This window comes from Lipophrys pholis, assembly GCF_963383615.2.
Source record: "Lipophrys pholis genome assembly, chromosome: 1".
NCBI lineage: Eukaryota > Metazoa > Chordata > Actinopteri > Blenniiformes > Blenniidae > Lipophrys > Lipophrys pholis.
The window spans coordinates 43,697,484-43,717,905 of NC_137635.1; the positions used below are offsets into that span (position 1 = coordinate 43,697,484).

General features: G+C 39.2%; 2 protein-coding genes across 3 annotated transcripts in view; one reads left to right on the forward strand and one right to left on the reverse strand.

The window, feature by feature from the left end:
- pigk (phosphatidylinositol glycan anchor biosynthesis, class K) overlaps nucleotides 1-14,265 on the reverse strand; it is a 92,560-nt gene extending 78,295 nt beyond the window's left edge. The window contains exons 1-9 of one of the 2 annotated variants that reach the window (XM_080463290.1): nucleotides 14,143-14,261; nucleotides 13,900-13,953; nucleotides 13,720-13,811; nucleotides 11,191-11,326; nucleotides 10,686-10,797; nucleotides 8,622-8,718; nucleotides 5,679-5,796; nucleotides 3,926-4,036; nucleotides 1,677-1,849 (exon numbers count right to left, since the gene is read on the reverse strand). In XM_080463290.1, the coding sequence (XP_080319416.1) occupies nucleotides 1,677-1,849; nucleotides 3,926-4,036; nucleotides 5,679-5,796; nucleotides 8,622-8,718; nucleotides 10,686-10,797; nucleotides 11,191-11,326; nucleotides 13,720-13,811; nucleotides 13,900-13,953; nucleotides 14,143-14,208 (959 nt within the window). In that variant the 5' untranslated portion in view covers nucleotides 14,209-14,261. Of the gene's footprint in view, nucleotides 1-1,676; nucleotides 1,850-3,925; nucleotides 4,037-5,678; nucleotides 5,797-8,621; nucleotides 8,719-10,685; nucleotides 10,798-11,190; nucleotides 11,327-13,719; nucleotides 13,812-13,899; nucleotides 13,954-14,142 lie in introns of both variants that reach the window. The other variant, XM_080463289.1, reaches the window with a different exon arrangement.
- A 2,758-nt stretch (nucleotides 14,266-17,023) lies between these two features.
- ak5 (adenylate kinase 5) overlaps nucleotides 17,024-20,422 on the forward strand; it is an 87,809-nt gene continuing 84,410 nt past the window's right edge. The window contains exons 1-2 of the mRNA XM_080479743.1: nucleotides 17,024-17,514; nucleotides 18,660-18,846. Of these exons, the coding sequence (XP_080335869.1) occupies nucleotides 17,455-17,514; nucleotides 18,660-18,846 (247 nt within the window). The 5' untranslated portion in view covers nucleotides 17,024-17,454. The remainder of the gene's footprint in view (nucleotides 17,515-18,659; nucleotides 18,847-20,422) is intronic.

Here is a 20,422-nt window from a genome sequence, read left to right on the forward strand (position 1 = left end):
ATCAGTTCTACAATTACCTCTAATTACTAATTAGCAGCCAACTGCATTGGATTCTTTAAAACGTCCCAGTGGTTCAATTAAATTCCAGCTTAATGAAATTAATAGAGGTGTAGAGGATTGCGGGGGCATAATCGTGAATAAAGTTTTAATTTCCATCACATGTTTTGGCCAAGCGCTGTAAACTAGACCTTATCAGCAGCCTAATGAGTCAATATATAATCTGTTTACATTTTTTCTGCATTAGCTGTGTGCTTCCTCAAACTCCCGGTGATTGTGCTTATTATGGGATTAGGGTCTCTATGAGAAAACAAACAATATGTCACAAAGTGCAGAGGAAGTTTAAAAGCACTCTACAGCCATCTAGTGGGCAAATGTGTGTAGTACAGTAATATTAGGATCAGTCTTACTTTGTGTAAGGCCATGGATAAAGAGATTAACTAAGAGCTCACCAAGTGTGTAAACTCAACAGCAATTCCTCCATTGTTCACATCATCTGATGGAAACATTTCCAGTCTGTGCCGTTTGTTCTCCTTTCCCACTTCCAAGTAGGACCTCCTTCAAGCAGCACAAACGTGTCGCGACAGGCGTATCACAATAGAGGATCACCAGCATCTGCCCCTGAACAACTGCTACTGCACCTAAAAGCATTGGGAAGCTGGATTGAGACCTGATTTTTGGTCCAATCACTAAATGCACACCGGAGTTCAGATGGCAGCTTTCCAAACTAACTCAGAAATCACGCAGGTTCATTTTACTTTAGAACCAATCCAAAGGTTAACGTAGCCAGTTTATTTGAATGAGAAGTGTCAGAGCCAAATGACTTCCCAAAAGTGCAGATTGTGGACTCCCCATGATGCACAGTGACAACTGAGGGGTTGACTCTCCTAAAACAGGCCACTCAACACATCATTAGTAGAGTAATCAATATCACTGCTGAGAGTCTGTCTCAACAGAAATCAATATCCGGTTAGTTAGAAATCCCACGCAAAACGAATTTGGCTCATGGTACATCAAAAGGCAAAGAGGCTGACCCCAATTACGGTTTTTATCCTGGTTGTCCCTAATCCACCTCACAAAGCACTCAGCTCCCAACAACTTCACATTCAACAAAAAACTATTAAACCTCTTTTTTTTTTTACATTTTCATTTCTGTCCCATCATCACTGACTTCTCAAGTCCTTGAATTTTATTGATATTCACACAATTCAAAAACCACCAGAAATCAGATAAATATAGCTTTGTGTCAATATACTAGTCATTACGTTATCGGCGCAACCAGTGAATCAGAGGCGAGATTCAACATTGGCAAAAAACTTTTTTGCCAATTCTACAGTCATAAAATCTAAATTAACTGGAAAACCCTGAAATTCAGTCATAAGAGGGTTTTTAGTGTCAATTATCAGTTGTTTCTTGGGCCTTCACAAAAAAAAAAGAAGAATAAAAGAGAAATAGATACTTCGGTGCTAAAACATGTTAAAGCAAACAAAGCCAATCGACATCTACAGATCAAATGTTTTGTTGCAGATGTCGTTTAGTTATGATTGTCTTCTGTTGAGGTTAATAAGTTTGAGCTAAAACAAAATTTGACTTTAAATCAAAAAAAGTTCTGATTATATTCACATATTTTCCATGACGCAGTGCACAGTAATGTTTCAGAAGAAACACATTGAGCTCACCTGTCCTCCACTGGCCTGATGGGGTCCGTCAGGTTGACAGCCTCTGTGGTGATTTCCACTTTACGGACACTACCAAAGAAATCCGTGATGAGAACGCTTCCTGGATCCCTCAGGAAAAGGTCGGTACGATGGCCCGGCGTGGACACACACTGACTCTTAGGACACACCTTGAACTGAGGAAGCAGAAAAAAAACAAAAAAAAAAGTTTGATCCACATTTGACTAACAGAAATACCTCTTACTGATCTATGTCTGAATGTGAGAAAAAGGTTTATCTGGAGTGTAAAGAGGGAAACAGGTTAACTATCAGCTGTGGCCAACATGGCTAAAGCTTCATCACACTTGTTTGAATATGTGACAGCGTGAGGAGAAGATAAGAAACGTAACAGATGGGAGCTTGGCATTTGTGCATGGTGCTGTCAATTACAAATGGTTCTGTGCTCGGTGGGTTAATCCTCTTACGCATGTGATTCATCAATGTGTTGTCCGACTGAACTCTCCACTTGGAAGGAAATTAAAAAAAATAAATAAATCATTAAAGCGAGGTTCACGTTATCTCCGTCAGCCAAACCAGACTTGAAAAACACACAAGGATTTTCTCGGGAAGGTTGAGACAGTTTCTGTTTCATCAAAGGTCAAGCGTTCCGACGCCTGGATTCAGGAAAGAAAGCGTGGTGGATTCATCTATCCACGATATTGATCCCTAATTCCACCGAATTGCACCAGAATAAGTACACCTAGAAAATCGGGGGAAATTGGAAAGAACAAGAAGACTTTGTCTGAACACGTTGACCAAGCGCCGCCCTGCCGATCGAAGGCGTTTGGAGCGTACCTCCTGATGCCGCACTGGAGCAGATCTCTGCAGGAGGGTGAATGATGAAAAGGGAGGCGCTGCTGAGACCGAGGCATGGCCCAGAGCAGCATGAAATCACCGTCTCCGCCATCATGTGTCGAGGACCAGCGACCGTAACAACGCGTCAGGCATTCTGTTTCAAGTTTTCGAGAGTCCCGCGAGGGCCATGTGACTTTAATCCGACTCCTTCAGCAACACAAAGTTAATGGCGTGAAAGTGCGGAGGCCAAGACAAGAAGAGATACTGGGAGCTATCCGGTTCCAAATGAGGCGGAATAGGTTGAGCCATGTATGTAAAATCACGAGGAAATGATGAACACAGTTCAAAATAGACAACATATCACGCAGTGAGAGTAAGGAAGTTTATCATTTCATGATAAATATTTTAGTGCCTACGCCTTTATCTTATGTAAAATATCAGCTCGTTTGACTTTGATGGCACTTGGCACAAGTTGGGAAACAAAATCCTGAAAAAGTAATTAGTTTAAATGAAACGATCAAAACGGTCAATTAGAAACAGATTGGTAAGAGGCAGAAAAAACAAAAAAACAGACAGATGTCTCAGGTAAAGAGGGACAGAGGCTCAGCTGGAGCTTAACAACCAATAATACGATACTTTTGACTATTCCGAATGTAATAAAGCCAAGAACATTATAATTTGGCAATAATGGAATAAAATACTAAAAGAGATTTTGAAACCACGATTGAATGTGGCAGTGTACGTGTACTCAATTAATTAGTGTGACAACTACCCCATCACTCATGTATGATTACATTATTGGTTGTTATAATTTGAACAGTGTTATTAGGGAGAGGCGATGCTACACAACAGGCCACTGTCAAACGTCATGGAAAAATTGGATGTCTCTTGTTTTAATGTAATGCTTTTAAATATGTTTGCATTCTATTGTGAATGGAAATGATGGATATATTACAGAAAACAGAAACATGTTTACATTGCACATGTTGTCCCACAGAAGTCAGTCGACCACAATCTATCAAAATGCAATCCGATCGTGGTTCTGCCGCAACTGACAATTATTTCTAATAACCGTGATCACAGATGTCAGAAAATTGTGGAAAAACACCTTTTTACAGAAAACAAATGACCTGTGTTGAGCAAATGGCCCATATTTAGTTTGCAACATTGTGAGAGAAATAGAAACGCGTTAGCAATAGACTGCCAAAAAAAAATGCCTTGTATTTACCTCATAATTTAGTTGGTGTTTTCACTACTTACTTTTCAATCTGAATTTTTTTGTTATTCAGCTGCGGGCAAATTAGGAGACTGAACCAGGTCAGGCGAACTGGTGTGAACACTGTGAACTGGTGGTCTCCTGATATTTTCTGACGTTATGTCGACGACATGACCTCATGCACATGCTCACAGACGCTCACCAGATCGTTCATGTTGGTTTTACTTGCAGGGTTGATGTCTTCCAGGAACTCCAGCAGGTAGAAGGTGTAGCGGTCCATCAAGTGGACTCCTATAGCCAAATCTGGCTGATGCTACATGGTGACACAGTATTGAGACAAAATTAGATTGTATGCTTAGTGGCAGTCGTGTATGTTTTTTCAAAGATAGTCACATATTTTGTATTAAACTAATTTGATGATGCTGTGCAGTGCAGACAGTATCAGTATGAGAAAAAAAAAAAACCTTCTCAGAATGTTACAGCATAAAAACATGTCAAACAACAAGCACAATAAGCACATTGTATTGATATTGATGTTAAATGCTCGTCAGGTTTCAGAATTGGTGCCACTTGAAGGTCTCCTGGTCGTGGGTGCAAAACAGTAAGCACAAACCATGAATGATAAAAACTCCGGAAATTAAACTACACATATCTTTAGAAGCCTAATAATTGTCAGTTTTAATCAGTATTTGGAAGGTCGTACAAGAAGTAACATGCACAGCCCACATCTGATGTAATCGCATTTTAAACAGATGTCAGTTTTAGTTTCTTGATAAATAAAAATGAATATCATGGTGGGTTTTTTTATCTGCTGAATGCGTTATTATGTTCACCAGATCGAGTTTTACTCTTTCAAACATTCAGTGCGAAGGTCGACACGATGCTGTGAGAGCAAATAAGGTAAAAAGAGCTGAAAGTTATATACTCTCAAAAGGGATTATTATCAGTAGGCTTAGTTCATCTTTCAGAGTGAGTCATTTTGTATTGTTTGATACCCTATACCAACACATGGGAACTTCTAATGTAACATGATGATGTCATTAGCATTTTTCAGTGTAATAGAGCCCATATTGAAACAACTTGCCTAATGTGTAACATCTACTATGGGAAAAACATTTTGCCAATAATGTAATGAATCATTACATGATTAAAGTAGAATTTGAAAAAAACTGTGGCCAATAATGTAATACAGAAATGGGGCTACTTTTCTAGGAAATAAAATCTTTTTTTGCAGGTTGCTCATCATAACTAGGTACTTCGATATAGGCGGCTGCCGTCTATTCTGTATTCATTCAGTATATGTACAATGCAACACTCAAGCAATCATGGTTATAAATAATTTTTTGCTATTGTATTACATTAATGGCAAGCTATACGTTAGACGACAAAAAAATGACTACATTATTGGTTGTATTGGGTCTGGGTGAGCCTTTTCGATTGCTCACCCAGACACATGCGTACATTCTGAGGGGGATCTTGTGTCCAAGCTTGAACTGCAGTGTTTGGTTGCTTGATGTCTTCGTACATGCTAAACAAGGATAAAGCTACATTTCCTTTGCTGACTAATTTGTACAAGCAGATGAGTCACTCAGAGGGACAAAACAAATGTCAAGATTATAATAATAACAATAGAGATAGCATTATCCTGAATGGCAGTGCAAAAAAAAAAAAAAAATTAGTCATGTTATTAAACATGCCGTGTCCGAATAGTGTGTGAGCACCTTGCATGGGAAGCCGTTGTATTGGTGTGTGTGTGCACGTGTGAAGTTAATTCATTATAATTTACAAGATTTTTCACAGAATGTAAATAGATGAATAAAAATAAACGGACACCGTATCGTATATATGAATTGCATTCAGGTCAGGCCTTAAGTCACAGTATGCTCATTAGACAAACTGACACGCTGATGAATCATGAGTAAATTTTCTCCAGAACACTTGTGACGATAACCCACCGACAGGGAGTCTTCTCCCACTTGACTGCTGGCCAAAGCCATGAGGTTCGGGGAGTAAAACCTTTCATACATGGAGGCGCCCTGACAGGTGTCGATGATGAAGAGCAGTTCATTGTACCTGAAGACACAAACAAATCATTCACAACTTCGAATGATGAGCGAGCGCACAGGTGGCATAACACTCATCTTGTTTCTTCCAATAAACGTGGCACCGCACAAACCTTATCAACCATCTTCCACACTGCTGTTACCATGGCGACCACTCAGTCCCTCCAACACTCCCCCACACATACAGTTTCTCCCACTGGTCCCTCTTCCTTCCATCCTCCCACTCCTTCTCCAGAAAAGTCAAAATCCCACAACAACTTCTATAGAGTGTTATAGAAAATATAACACATAAATATTATGGACAGCGGAGCGAGACGGGAGAGTCTCATCAGAGCCAGTTCAAGCCTGCAATTATCACATCAGCTTGAAAGCCGGTGTCACTCCGCTTTAATCCAGCAGCCTGGAGCCAGACGGTAATCCACACACTGTGATGGGGATGATTGGTTTGGAGGACAACACAGGCAGCAGAAAGGTGCAGACTCATTAAATGATGTACAAATTAGGCTCAGAAGTACTTAAAAAGCGACTCTGTTCCCTTTAGAGACTGAGAGAGTGTCTTTTTGCATAAACAAACAAGTTTAGCGTTTCCCTTTTAGTAAAGCATCAATTACTCCCAGTAAGTGCATTTGATTGTTTTCAACTTGACACTGAAAACATAAAATAACAACACTAAGTGTATTGATGTGCATCGAATACATACATTTGGAGAGAATGACAGTATTTGGGGGGGTTTTTCCGCGTCCAATAAGTCCGATTTAGAGTCATTTTTCATAAATAGCACAATATATTGCAAGGTAATTCAACTCAGTAGTTCATAGGATCTGACCATGTTTTGCATTCATTAAGGATTGTATCCCAGTTACACACATTTTTTGGTCTGAATTACCATCATTAAAGATAAATGTGGCATATGTTTATTTTTGCAGACTGGATAAGTCCCAAAATTAATGGTTGGATAATCAATTATAATCATTTCTATGAGAACAGATTAAAAAAAGAAATAAAAAAAGTCACAAAATAAATCCATGACCTTTCTATTCACAAAAATATGACAGTGACAATAGTAGCTTGACTGGGAGCAATTCATTTAATTAATTTGATTTGAGTTATTCTCCACAATTAGTGTTTTTTTTATATTTGAGGCTTTAATCACACAGACATTTTCTGTTTCCCAGAAACAAATTCCTTTTAAAAGAATCATAACCCTGGATGAGTAGAAAAAAATGGATTGATGAATAAAGGAAGAGGCCAATTAAATACCTAACTATAATTTTTTTCTTGTATTTTATGAAACGTTAATCTAAAAAATCAACAGTAATTTTATCTGAAATCAAACAAATGTAGTCCCATTCTTAAACTAATGTCCTCGACGGAAGACTGGAAAATATTTACCATACAGAATTTGTCAATCAAATTTAAGGACTTCCAGGTATTACTAAGCTGTAAAGTCTTTTTGACGACTCTGAAATTAGAACTTTGGATGACTTTCAAACTAATTAATATCCTGTTCAAGTTGGTTTTACAGAAAGAAACTTTCACTTCTGCCATTTGCTTCATTTTCAACTACTCTGCTTAAGATTTCATTTCTAATTCACGTTCAAAGAACCACGGTTAATGTTTGTTTGGTACGTCACACTTGACAACCACCACAGTACAGAATTCAAGCATTTAACTCGAAGTTAAATAATTAATTTGCGATACATGTAGGATCAAATGTATCATATACCGACTACCCTTGGATTAGATTAAATGTAATTAACCTTTTTTTTTTTCTTTCTTTCTTAAGCACAAAATTTAGGTTTATTGAAACGACTTGAACAAAGACAATGTTAGACACGAGTGTCCAACACATTTTAGTTGAGCGGTCTCATACGCCGCAAATTCATCTCGAGTGGGTCAGACTGTCAAATAGTACCACAATAACCTTTAAACTTACATTGCAAAGGTTTTTGTCATTGTTGTGGAACGGAGTATTTGTGATGAAAATGTCAATATTTTGCAAAAACCAAACCATTACTAGAAAACAAATGACTTCAATCTCAACATGACACCTTCTGGTGTAACATACAGTGAAATGTCATCCCCAAAAAAACTTCTCCGACTGGTGTTGTATGTGCAACTCTTAAGAAATTAGTATAAATAAAAAAAATTTAAATCTATGTTTTCTTTGAAGTTTTATCAATTTGCTTGGAGGCTTGGTGGGGCAGATTGGAGTCTCTTGCGGGCCTAATGTGTGACACCCCTGATATTAGCCTTTACATGAGATGAATGTTTAAACAGTAACTCGGTGACGGAGCTCCTCTGTTAGAAAGACTGACTCTGGTTGAAGGTCGGAATTGTTGGTCCTACACATGTCAGTGGAGCGCCATTCTGTTGTCGCCTATGGGCATTTGAAGATACAATATCTGAGTGATAATTGATTTCTGATTATCCCATTTAAAACAAAAACTGAAAATGGAGCTTTGAGGTTTTCCTATTTCCATTGACATTGCAAGCAGCCGATTATGCTGAATTTGCTGGATAACGATTTCAACTACACACTATCAGTAGGTTAAAACTAACTTCTCTTACGATGCATTTCTATAGCAAATTGAATTAAAAACCTGGTGGAAGTTACAGTGATATAAAGATCACGCACTTACAGCCGGGGACCAAAACAAATCCACCAAGTTTGAGTCTCATGGTGCTAAATAATTGTTGACACGTTACACTGCTAATTAGGTCTCAGGAGAAACACCAGACCGAGTAAAATGCTTTTCCAATAGAGGAACAACAATATCTGACGTCACACTGTTAGACCCTGTCGCCTTCATCATTAATTTTCTGCTTGTTTACCTTCTTTTCTGCCACATCTGCTCAAAAGCATCAGCCAGCTCCACATTGCTAATCTCCTCCGAGTCCTGGAACTTGAGAAAGCCGTTCCCTCCATGGCCTGAGAAACAAGTACGGGCTTTTCATGTTCCATTCCTCTGTGACTCATATTGCAAAAAAAATTGACATTTTAAATAGAAAATAATGAAAAGACATGAACGGGGCTGGCAGCAAGCAGGATGTACTGTGCAGGAGAAACAACAGAAACGCTGAAAGGACAAAGTTATTAAGTTGAAAACAACAATGGGGGATTATTCAACCTGCTAAAATGTGCAGATACAATTACAATGTCGTGCACAATTAACGCCTTCTATTTGCATTCATTTCTGGTCAAACAAAGATTTGAAAGCATCTCCAGGTTATCCTGTGAGGGTCAGTCCACTTGCAGAGACAGTACTCCTCATGGCCATAAAAAGTCACCATCAGCTCATCAGCCACTGCGCTCTCCTTCCACTGCAGGTGCTGCTGTTGCTCCATATTTTGTGACTAGAATTAGCACATACACTCCAGCCATTTCACACACCTGAAACCTGAATTTCTCACCAGTTCTTCTCATTAACTTTCACGGATAAATGGCAGGATTGAAGCTTTTTTTTTTTCTTTCTTTTTTTCTTCTTTACTAAACAACCTGTTAATTAATTTTGCAATCAGTTTATTAATCCACTGGGCCAACCCTGTTGCCACAACGATTTGTTACAGTGGGGATTACAACACAGCTGGCTTCTTTATGGAGACTTCATCACATCATATATATATATATATATATTGTACTTTCTTTGCAAAAGTAATTTTTAGTTCGATTGAAGTGCAGAGGTTAAATCAATTCTCCCCGAGATGCGTCTAACATGGCAGATAAATCCTTCTCCTTAAGGTAATTTATAAATGGGCTCCATAAACATCATCTTTGATTGTCTGATGATTGGTTTAAAAGGTACTTTTCCATATTTATACAGTAGACCCGTGTCTATGAATATTTGCTCTCTGCATTGAATTTTATGTCCCTTTAGGTAGATGCCGAGAATAATAAATTTGGGGGTTTACAACTAATTGAGCTGATAAGATATCCCGAGCGTTCTTTTCTCTCGGGATGTTGGGATTAACTTTGTTAAGCGTCTTTTAGGGGTGAGATACACTCCCATTAACCAGTTGTGTTAGAGGAGTTGTAATCGTGTATTAGCTGTTTGAGTATGGGGATAGTTCCTTGTGTAGATTATTTTTACACGCTTTAGGTTTGGATTATAATAAGTTAGCCATCAGAAAATTGTACACTTCTGATATAATTCCCCTTACAAAACAATCCTCAATCGATATTTTCTCCAGTGGGGATAGATCAGGAATGGTGAAGATCTGATTCTGAATAGATTCAATAAACCTCCTGAGCTGTAAGAATTTAGAAAAAAATTAATGTTAAAGCGGAAGATTAAAACTATCAAACAATTCACCAAATGTCTTAACGTAGCCCTCCTCTGTAGCAAACATGTGACCAATTTGTCTAAATCCTCTTATCAGCCCATGTTCATGCCTGGAGTAAAATAATTGGACAAATTGAGAGAGAGCAGGTTAGAAGTGCAGTTTTTCCAATAATAGTCTTGTATTAAAAGTGGATAATGTTGTAGCTATCACTCAAATTGAAATATTAACAGCTTTTACCGTCATTGTGATAAAAGAAAACACCCAAGGAATTTATGTTAATGTATTTGCACTTTGAAATGTGTTTCTCCAAATAACAATTCTTGTTCTCGGCTTATTTGATTTCTTTTTTCCAGCAATAAGCAATTTGAGATTTTTTGCAAATTTTTGCTAGATTTATGTGCATGTAACTTCTACATGCTAATAAGTGTGAACTAATTAGGGCAGCCACTCTATTACTGTGTTTTAATTGTAAATTAATCAAGATAAATGTATATCCATATTCCCTCCACGTACAGCTGAAAGTTTCCCTCATTGTTCGATTTTTTTCTTTTAGGACATTGCATTGAATGCAGAAAATAAATACAAGGCTTCAATCAACCACTGAGTTGTAAATACCTGTCAGGTATATGAGGATGTTGCTTCGGTCGTCAGAGAGGAGGCGCTTGGAGCGGGGAGTGCTGGGAGGCAGCCGTCCAGTCAAAACTCGCAGGAAGTTTTCCACCGTCACCTGGAATACAGAGGAAAGGTTCAATATAAAACTCTGACGCAGGGGTAGGAGGTTACTTTCTAAATCAAAGATTTATCCAAATCTGTCGCAGACATCTCATTCCCAAGTCTCAGGCTCGAGAAGAGCTGATGAGACAAGCATTTTATTTATTGTGTGTTTAAGAGATGGTTTCTGCTTTTGTTGCTTTCATTTGTTTCCATTAGGGTCTGCTACAAATGACTCATAGTGCCAATAAAAAATGGACGGTCTATGTTTGTTCCTATTTAAAAAAATAAGCAAAATCAACATTTTGAAATCAAACTGAAAACTTCTATAAGACACTTTTGCATGTGTTAAGAAAAGATTTCCTTTAAAATCGAATCAACAGGACTATGCAATGCAAAGCCAGTAAACCTCATATCCTCGGTAGTCCACCTCCACATCGTCCCCATACACATTCAGCTCCATGTTCTTATGGCTGAACACTGTGGCAGGTTTGGGGTTTCTGTGGTTACAGGCCATGTCGTCAGCCAGCATCAGGACTATGTGGCTGAAAAGAAAAAGAAAGAGTGAGCGAGAGAGAGAGAGAGAGGATGAGTGAGGAGGGAAGCTGAAAATGCTGGATAACAAGGAGAGATCTACCGGCAAAGAGCAGCAAAAGTGCAGGACTGTGCAATACACTCATACACATTCAGTCTGATGATAAATTAAAATCTAGATCAGCTATTGCCAAACTGAAGAGTCACGAGTGTTGAAGTTTGCTTCACATTCAATGCACGATGCAGTTAAAGGTCAGAGGGAGACACACCTTCCAATGGAAAACTGGGTGAATATCAGTCAGATAAATAAAGAAAGACACATAATTTTATCACCCTGTTTTATCACTTTAGACCATTTAAGACGGAAATATGTATATGTGAATATTTTTGTATGAATATGAAACTCGATTACAAAACTCAGTACTGAAACATCTTTGCCCACTTGCAATACCTCCACCAACCACCAGGGAGCATCAGCCCACAACTTGGAAAAGTGGTTTAGCTGTTTTTTTTTTTAGGGGTGATCAGAACAGAATTAAATCAAAAACCAACATAGAAAGATTCAACATCTGAGATTGTATCTATTAAATTATGAAATGATCTGCTTTCAACAAAATAAGCATATTTGACTAAACCGTCGTCTTCTTCGTAAAAATTCCACACTGCAATAATCTTTCTTTATTAATACTAGCAGCTCACAAGCCTGCTCAACATGGTCCATTCTGTTCTCAAAAGTGGATAACAATACACTCTTTAGACATTGAAGAAAAATATAAGTCAATAGCTGTAATACAAGCAACAGGTTCATTCCCTGTCAGTCATTCATTTTCTATTCCGCTTTGTCCTGTACTGAGAGCACACACCACTGCGCCACCATGCGGTCCCTTTCATTTCAGTCATTTCTCAATTACCTCCATAGGGAGAGTCATGGACAACAGAAAAGCTGCAAGTGACAGAGTGTCAAAGTCTACTTCGAATAACAGATCTAACAATTAAAAAAAAAAAAATCTTATAATAGGAAATGTTTAAAATGATCAAAGAAAAATGTTTCTGTGAGCTTAATTCAGTTGCTTAAATGAGTTTTTGAAAGTGTTGCACTGTATTTTAAATCATTATACAAATGGAGAAGTTTTTCTCATTTCATTATGTTTCAAGAAGTTTCTCAACTGAAATTGTGGTGAATAAGTGATCAAAAGAAGTCTATGATACCAGAGTACCTGTAAAGGCAGAGATATGCTTCTGATGAAGAGTTTATTTGCAATGGTAATAACTGATATCGATATATGATTTTAAATACTCACTCCACAAATTGTATCTCTAAGACAATGATGACATCCTTAATTTTGTTAGGTGTTTTCCAGCCAAACAGACAAAACTTTCATCTACTTTTCTGACTTTTAGATGAGCACAAGTGTAAATTATGTTTCATGTCTGTTTTACATTTTCTGCATTCAAAACATTAGTAACTTAAAGTATCTATCTTGCATTTCTTTTCAAATCTCCTCCAAACTGCATGTTTCGAGGACACCTTGGATTAATCTGTGTGTGTGTGTGTGTGTGTGTGTGTGTGTGTGTGTGTGTGTGTGTGTGTGTGTGTGTGTGTGTGTGTGTGTGTGTGTGTGTGTGTGTGTGTGTGTGTGTGTGTGTGTGTGTGTGTGTGTGTGTGTGTGTGTGTGTGTGTGTGTGCGTAAGAGGAAGATGACATTGTCAGGACGCAGGAAGTGGAGGTGGTAAAGAGACAGGAGTTGGTATACTCTGTGACAAACTGTCCAAAACTGTGGAAGGTGCAAGAGAGCAGTGAAGAGGAGAGTACAGGCAGGATGGACAGAAGTGTCAGGAGAGATCTGCGATTGAAGGTTCCAGGTTAGATTGAAGGTTCCAGGTTAGATTGAAGGGAGGTGGTATACGGGGTGGTCGTGAGAAGGTAATGAATGTAGAAAGTATGTAGATGCTGACAATGGAGCTGCCAGGCAAGAGGAGAAGAGAAAATTTGTGATTGCAGCGAAGATGGAAATGCAGAAGATTAGTGTGAAGAAGCAGGATACAGGAGACAGAGATTCAGAAGAAGATGATCAGCGATGGTAACCCCCCAGAGGAAAAAACATAGAGGAAGATGATCTTGATCATTTGTAATTTCATCTTTCTCGTCTGCTGACATACAGTATTTCCAGGGATTACAGATGGAAAAACAACCTCCCGGGGAACACCAACATATTTACAGCTGTGTTTGTTAATGTACACAGCTCCTGATAAATAATGAGCTATATGTTCAGTGAACCTGATTCAAGTGCTTTGACACGGACGAATGAGTGCATGCATCAAATAATTCATATATGCACATTAACACCAACACCTAAAATCGGTATTTATATCCAAAGCCGACATATTGAGAAGGAGCAGCTACCTGTCAGGGATGCCCAGCCTCTTGACGCTTCTGTACACAGACAGAGTGTTTGCCACATGTCGATAGTTGAACCAGAATCTGGAGGTACACACCTTTTTTTAAAAAGAGAAGAGCAACACTTCATCACAGGCTCACATGTTACTACACTTTATTCAACATATAACCTCGATGAATACTCACTAGAACAGCCCAGTTGTTCGTATGACCACTGCTAAAGAACTGCCCGGCGCTGTCCTGTAAAACAGGAACAAAAAGATAAAGAAAAGTTTGTTTTGATTGAATGTTTTCAATGCAACATTAGCCAAACAGCTAGCATGATAGCATATGAAGCTAAAACGAGAGCGACCTAACCGGTTCAATCTAAGTCAAAGCAGATCAACTGTTGGGTTATTCCAGAGCGGAATGCAAAGGAAACATACTCACCACGATGTTAACACTGTCTGCTAATACGTTTGTAGCGAAAAAGCTGAGTAAAGTGAGTATTTTCATGGTGAAGCACTGTAGCAGAAAACATCCAGGAAGTGAAAGTCGGTAGCTCCGCCCATCATGTCCTTGACGTCATAATTTAAAGTGATACGTTCGCATAGTTTGAGAATAGAATAGAATAGAATAGAATAGAATAGAATAGAATAGAATAGAATAGAAATACTTTAGAAATAATTTAATAGCAGAAGCAACTTATTTTACAATGTTGCTCCACACAGATAGAACAAAACAGAATGTAAAAAACAGAATAGAAAGTACAAAAATATATAATAAGAGAATAAAAATGAACTGGTAAAAAAATAAATGTTAACATATGTCACTATTATGTAATTATAAGCAGGGGGGAAAGCAACTGACATAAAAAACACATAACAAGCTGTTCAATTGTAACTGTTTTTTTTTCCTGGAGCAATCTGCCCCTCAAAATCATGTTGGCAAAGACATGAATTAATGTCAGTTTTCAGTCTGCTCAGTAGTAAAACATAGTTTTCCTGTGTAATATTATCTTAATTTCGCTAGGAATGTTATTGTCCAAAGTTTGTTCATTGTCACAACATAATAAATCGTTTTCTTTCTATTGTGCGTATGTTGGCTCTAAAGTGTGACACTGGCTGTGTAGGACACAGCTGGCTGCATGTTTAATTCAGTGAATCATCATTATGGCCAAATGAGAGTAAGGAAAGCAGATCAGATGTCAAACAATGCAGACCGCTTCATATTAAAGAGCCCTTTCCAGCTAATTGGTCAGTGTCTTTGTAATGAGAAGTGACTTTAGATCTCACAAGCAGCAGATGTTATAAAATGCATTTTATGTTAATGCACAAGTATCATGAATATAAAAGCGTCTTCCCTTTTGGTGTCATTATAAAAAGCACACATCCTTCATGTCGTTAGTGAGAAGACATCAGTAAGAAGAAAGTCAACTGGACAAGCAGTAATCAAAGGGAACTCAACTAAGCTCATGTTATTCGGTGATATAACCGAAGGGGCCAAAGAGACAGCCTCCAGTTGTCAAGAGGATTAGTGGCCTATAAGCATCAAATCCTATAGAACAAACCAGGAAATACAATTGGCCTATTCTGAGTTCTGGGTTGCCTAAAAAAAGCAGCAGTGACTGCCGTGACCAGCAGATTTCACCTTTTGCTGAACTGTTGGTTTCAATCTAAGCCCAAATTAAGAAGGTTCACCTTAATGCAAGTCCAGAGACGAGCTGCCGGCACTCAATTCAGCCTTTTTCATTTAGCGGGCATACTTTATCCACCCAGTCAAGTATCACATGTACAATACTCAGTTTGAAGGTTAAATGTATTTTATGTTCACAAAAGAACACACACACACACACACACACACACACACACACACACACAAAATTGGGGCAAAAAAGAGCACAAAATATATAAATACAACTATACTGCTTAAAATAAACCCAATTACAAATAACTCAAGTGAAAATAGAAAAATACATAGGTACTGTTCTCAGATACTCATCACATTACAAGTTGCTTTTGTTCTGCTATCATTAGCATTGTCTAGACGTTTGACATTTTGTTTTATAAACAAATGTAAATATAAAGCTGAGACTTCTCTGTTAGAAGAGTAAATGTATTAACTTCAGCAACAATAACATGTTGAAGAATCTATTTAAATTGCAGCCAAACTAAGCAAACACAATGTCAAAACTAGTGAAGATTACATGCAGCAAATGAGTAAAATGTAAGATTTGAATAAGATACTTATAATAGTTCATGTAATCCTTACAGCTTGATTATAGAAATGTTAGTATTTATATCGCATACTTAAAAATGCACACAACATAGAGGCGCAATGTAAAAAAAACAACCTCCAGAGACATTCTAACAGAGGCCCCCAGCGAGGTCTAACATATATATAAGTGGCAATATGATGTAAGCATCAACTAGTGTACTGTCAGCAAAGACAATATCTCCGGAATCCCCCTGATAAACCTTCCTACTTATTGCCGTGTGCTGCTAGAAGAGCTGCTTTCAGAGACGGCTGACATTTGTGCCATATCATTAATATCAGTGACACAACTTGAAACCATAATGCAACAACATGTCAGGAATCTCCCTGATGCAGCCCTCTGACAGAGTCTTCCTGCCTGCTGCTGTGAAAACATAGTCAAACAAACTGGTATAAACAAGATAGTGGTAGTCTTATATTAAAAAATTGCTATGTCAAATTGTCCCTATCACTGGCCGGGCCTTTCTGTGTGGAGTGTGCGTGTTCTCCCCGTGTGTGTGTGTGGGTTTCCTCGGGTCCAGTTTCCTCCCACCATCCAAAAACATGCACATGAGGTTATGTGGTGACCCTAACCTGAATGTTTTTATGGTGTTAAGTGACCTGTCCTGGTGGACCCTGCTCTTGCGCATGCGAGGTTGGCTCCAGTGCTGTGCGACCCTGCACAGGACTTAACGGTATAGAGAATGGATGGGTGATGGATGTGTGGCGATTGCTAAACCTTCCCTGACCACATCCACACTTGTACAAACGACCTGATGAATTGCCCCTGAGGCCTCCAGGTGCCTCCTGCCTCAGCCTTCAGTGTTTGAGAACGCCCTTGAGTGTCTGATCTATTTATCATGATGTAATATGATGGTCCAATTATTGATCACTTAAAAAAATACTTGGTTTTCTTGGCTCACACCGAAATAGTAATGCAAACGTAGAGAATGGAACAGTTAACAGGTGTCTGCCAGAAAACACACATTAAATTCAGAGCTCAGCACTGGAATGCACGTGTTCTGTTTTTATCTCTCAATCTGTTTTGTGTAAAACAGTCAGTTCGTTTTACATTAACACTATTTAAAAAAAAAAAAAAAAAAAAGACGCCACGTGGAGGCGGTGCGCGCGTGTTTCGAGACCAACAGCGCACAACCTCCGTGCCAAAGGCGCACAAGGAGACACGCACAGACGCGCGCGAAGTTGCGTGCTGGAAACGGAGTGCAAGAGGAGGGAAGACGGACGAGTCGCGCATCCGCATCACGGAGGAGGAGGAGGGAGGCGCGGTGGCATCGTCTGCCTGCAGGAATCCAGTTGTAAAGTCCGCACAGGAGGCAAAATGCTTCTGAGGGAAGATCTGTGAGGAGCTCGGCCATTAACCAAAGATCACCTTACGGCAGTGACGCAACTGAAGGAAATTAAAAGAAAGAAAGAAAAGAATAAGAAGGGGAAAAAGAAAAAAAAACAGGCTTCGGACAAGTTGTGATTTCAGTGGAAATCCGACTGGAGATGAATACCAACGATGCCAAGGAGTATCTCGCGCGGCGGGAGATACCTCAACTCTTTGAGGTGAGATGACCTGCTGGGCACAATTCGTGCGGATGGTTTATGTTTGGAGCGTTTAAGTAGCTTTTGCATGTCCTTCGCTCTTTACGTTATGTCATTTAATGTTTGCTGGACGCGTTAATGCCAGCACCTTCTTGGATGTATCAGTGCTTTAAATGACAACAAAACCAGGTTTATTTATTAGTTATTTTAAATCCTGCGTGATAGGCGCAACTACCAGTCAGACAATGTTCACATTGAGTTTGTATTATTTTACACTCGTCAGTTTGTACAGCTGCATAAAGGAAAACGAGGACAGAGAGTGGAATGCTACACGTACAGATTTAGAATGCATTTCAGAAATATTATCCCAAAACAAATCGTCAATGGACATTTAACTCAAGGCATATTAATGGCATCACATACTATGAAAATGACTGCATCTAAAATCAACAATTTGTGAAGCTATTAGAGGGACAGCATGCACACAATTAAGATGATACACTATTAGAAATTAAGTGATAAAGTATAAAATAAGTCGCTACTGATTTTTAAGGATGCATATACATGAGAGTTTGATGGAATATAATGGCATTCAATAATAATTAACCCTAAGGAGATACCAAATTGGCTCATCCACTTAATTAGACTCAGTCCTCAGAGTCATGGAGCTAATGTATGCAAGCAATCACAGCCTGTTTATTTACTGTTTTTCAGAGAAAGTTTTCAATATGTTTTCACGCTGCTGCCTTCCAGAGCTGTGAGTGAGGAGGGTGGAGATGAAGTAAGAAGTTTCAGAGGAAAGCATTGTTTAGGATTCAGAGGACCAAAGTCACACAAACATACACTTGGCTTGTACTTTGGCCCGACATTTGCTCTCACATCAATCATAGTCGTTGGCTTCCGTCCTTCAAAAACACAACACGGTTACCAGGGATTTGTGTTTATCGGCCAGGCCGAGGCCAATCTCATAGGTTTGCAATGAAGTGAGATGTTTCGCTTGTGTTGGTGGAGCTGAGCCAGGGCAATCAAATCCTCTCTTTAATGCTTCACATTCTTAAACCCTGCCCCGCCATCACGGAATAGAGATGTGGCGCTATCAGAGCAAACTTCTCTCTTGTTTGACCTACGCACCTCCTCACATCCTCCTCCTCCCTTGTTTTCTCCAGAGTCTGCTGACAGGGTTGATGTACTACCGGCCCGATGACCCCGTTGAGTACTTGGAGGGCTGTCTGAAGAAAGTCAGGGAGCTCGGGGGAACAGAAAAGGTGCGGTGGGATACTTTTGTGGGAGGGGAGAAGAAGCCACTGCCCCCCCTGAATGGAGGCCAATCACGCAGGTCCCTCTTCAGAAATGGTAAGGATTCTCCCAAATCTACAGATTTAGCCCAATTATGATGGTTCTATCCACTAAAATGACACCTTTTTCTTGTTCAGATTGGCTTAAAAGTTTTTGGAAGATTATTTTATCTTATTTTTTAATAGAACCAGAATTAATTTCATTCCACTTTCCAACACTTTGTACCAGTCCATCATATTTCTGGCAAATTTTCTGGCACAAAGAAAAGATCGCCAGCATATTCTGCACATTTTTGGCACTTGCTGCTGAGAAAAAGCTGGCAGCCATGCACCCGCCTCCCTTTCTCTCTCTTTCTCCCTTTGTTGCCTCCCTTTCTCTCCGTCTCTCTCTTTCGCTCTCACTGTACAATTGATAAAGTGGTCGCTCTAACTCAGAGAACTTCAGGTCGGAGCAGACTTTCTGAGTCAAATGAAAGTGGACACTTTTCTTTCAGCTTCAGCGTGAGGCTCAGCTGTGTGAATCACTAGTTTTGTGGCCAAAAAGCACCTGAAGCACTTAGTTTCGTTACCGGCTCTCCCACAAACACACTAGTTTGAAAGTTTTGTAGGCAAACTCTGGTTTCAGCCGTTATGCAACAGTGTGCGCTTCACAACTCAGAACCGGCCTGTGCCGTCTTCACTGACCTGTTAAAGACTAATGAATATGTAGTTAATTATTGATGTCAGAGGGGAAACTGCAAGGCTCTCTGTTCATCAGTTATCTATTTTTCCAGTACCGACGCTGGAAATTCTTGCAAATCTTTTACAATTTGCAAAGCAGAGTTGACTTTAAAAAGAAATTATTGTCAGGTTGTTTTTTTAGATTTCCTAAATTCCTCTTTCTTGTTTAGGTGAGGTGAGCACTGCAATTAAAATGAATATATTCTTTTATAACTATTGTTTGTGAAAATAAAATCTGTTAATGTCATGTAATTACACAGTTGTACAGGAGTTATCCGGTTCTGTGGTTAGTTTGCATGTTTTCCCTGTATGTGGGGGAGATTTCTGGCTTTCTCTCACAGTCCAAAAACTTTCATTTCATATTAATTGGTGAGTCTAACTTGCCCATAGGTGTGTATGTGACTGTGTGCCTCTTCATTTCTGTCCTTTGACGGACGAGCCAGGCTGTAACCTGCCTTCGAACAGAGTCAGCTGGGATCGGCTCCGGCTCCGGCGCCCCATGACTCTGACTTCAATAACACGGTTCAGAAGATTGATGGATGGATGGAGAAAGCCTTCAGACTACAACGATTAAAACAGGAGCATTTAGGGCAGACTCCAGCGCTGACATTCTCACATTTGTCTTGTTGCATCATTGCGACAAAGCTATTTGGAAACTTTCCCAGCTGCAGTGTTTAACTGCATAAACTACTAGAGAGCCAGGGATATTGATTTCTGTAGCTCCAGGCTAAGGCTTGAGCTCAATTCTGCTTCTTTAAAGAAAACTCAGAGGGAATCCTGCTCTTGAATCTGAAATTTATACTTGTCTCGGCCTGATTTATGTGTTAGAAATGTGAAAAAGGGCAAGACGACGCGACATGTTAGGATTCAGACAGCTGGGGCAGCATTAGCTGCCATTTGCAACCTTCTTTGCT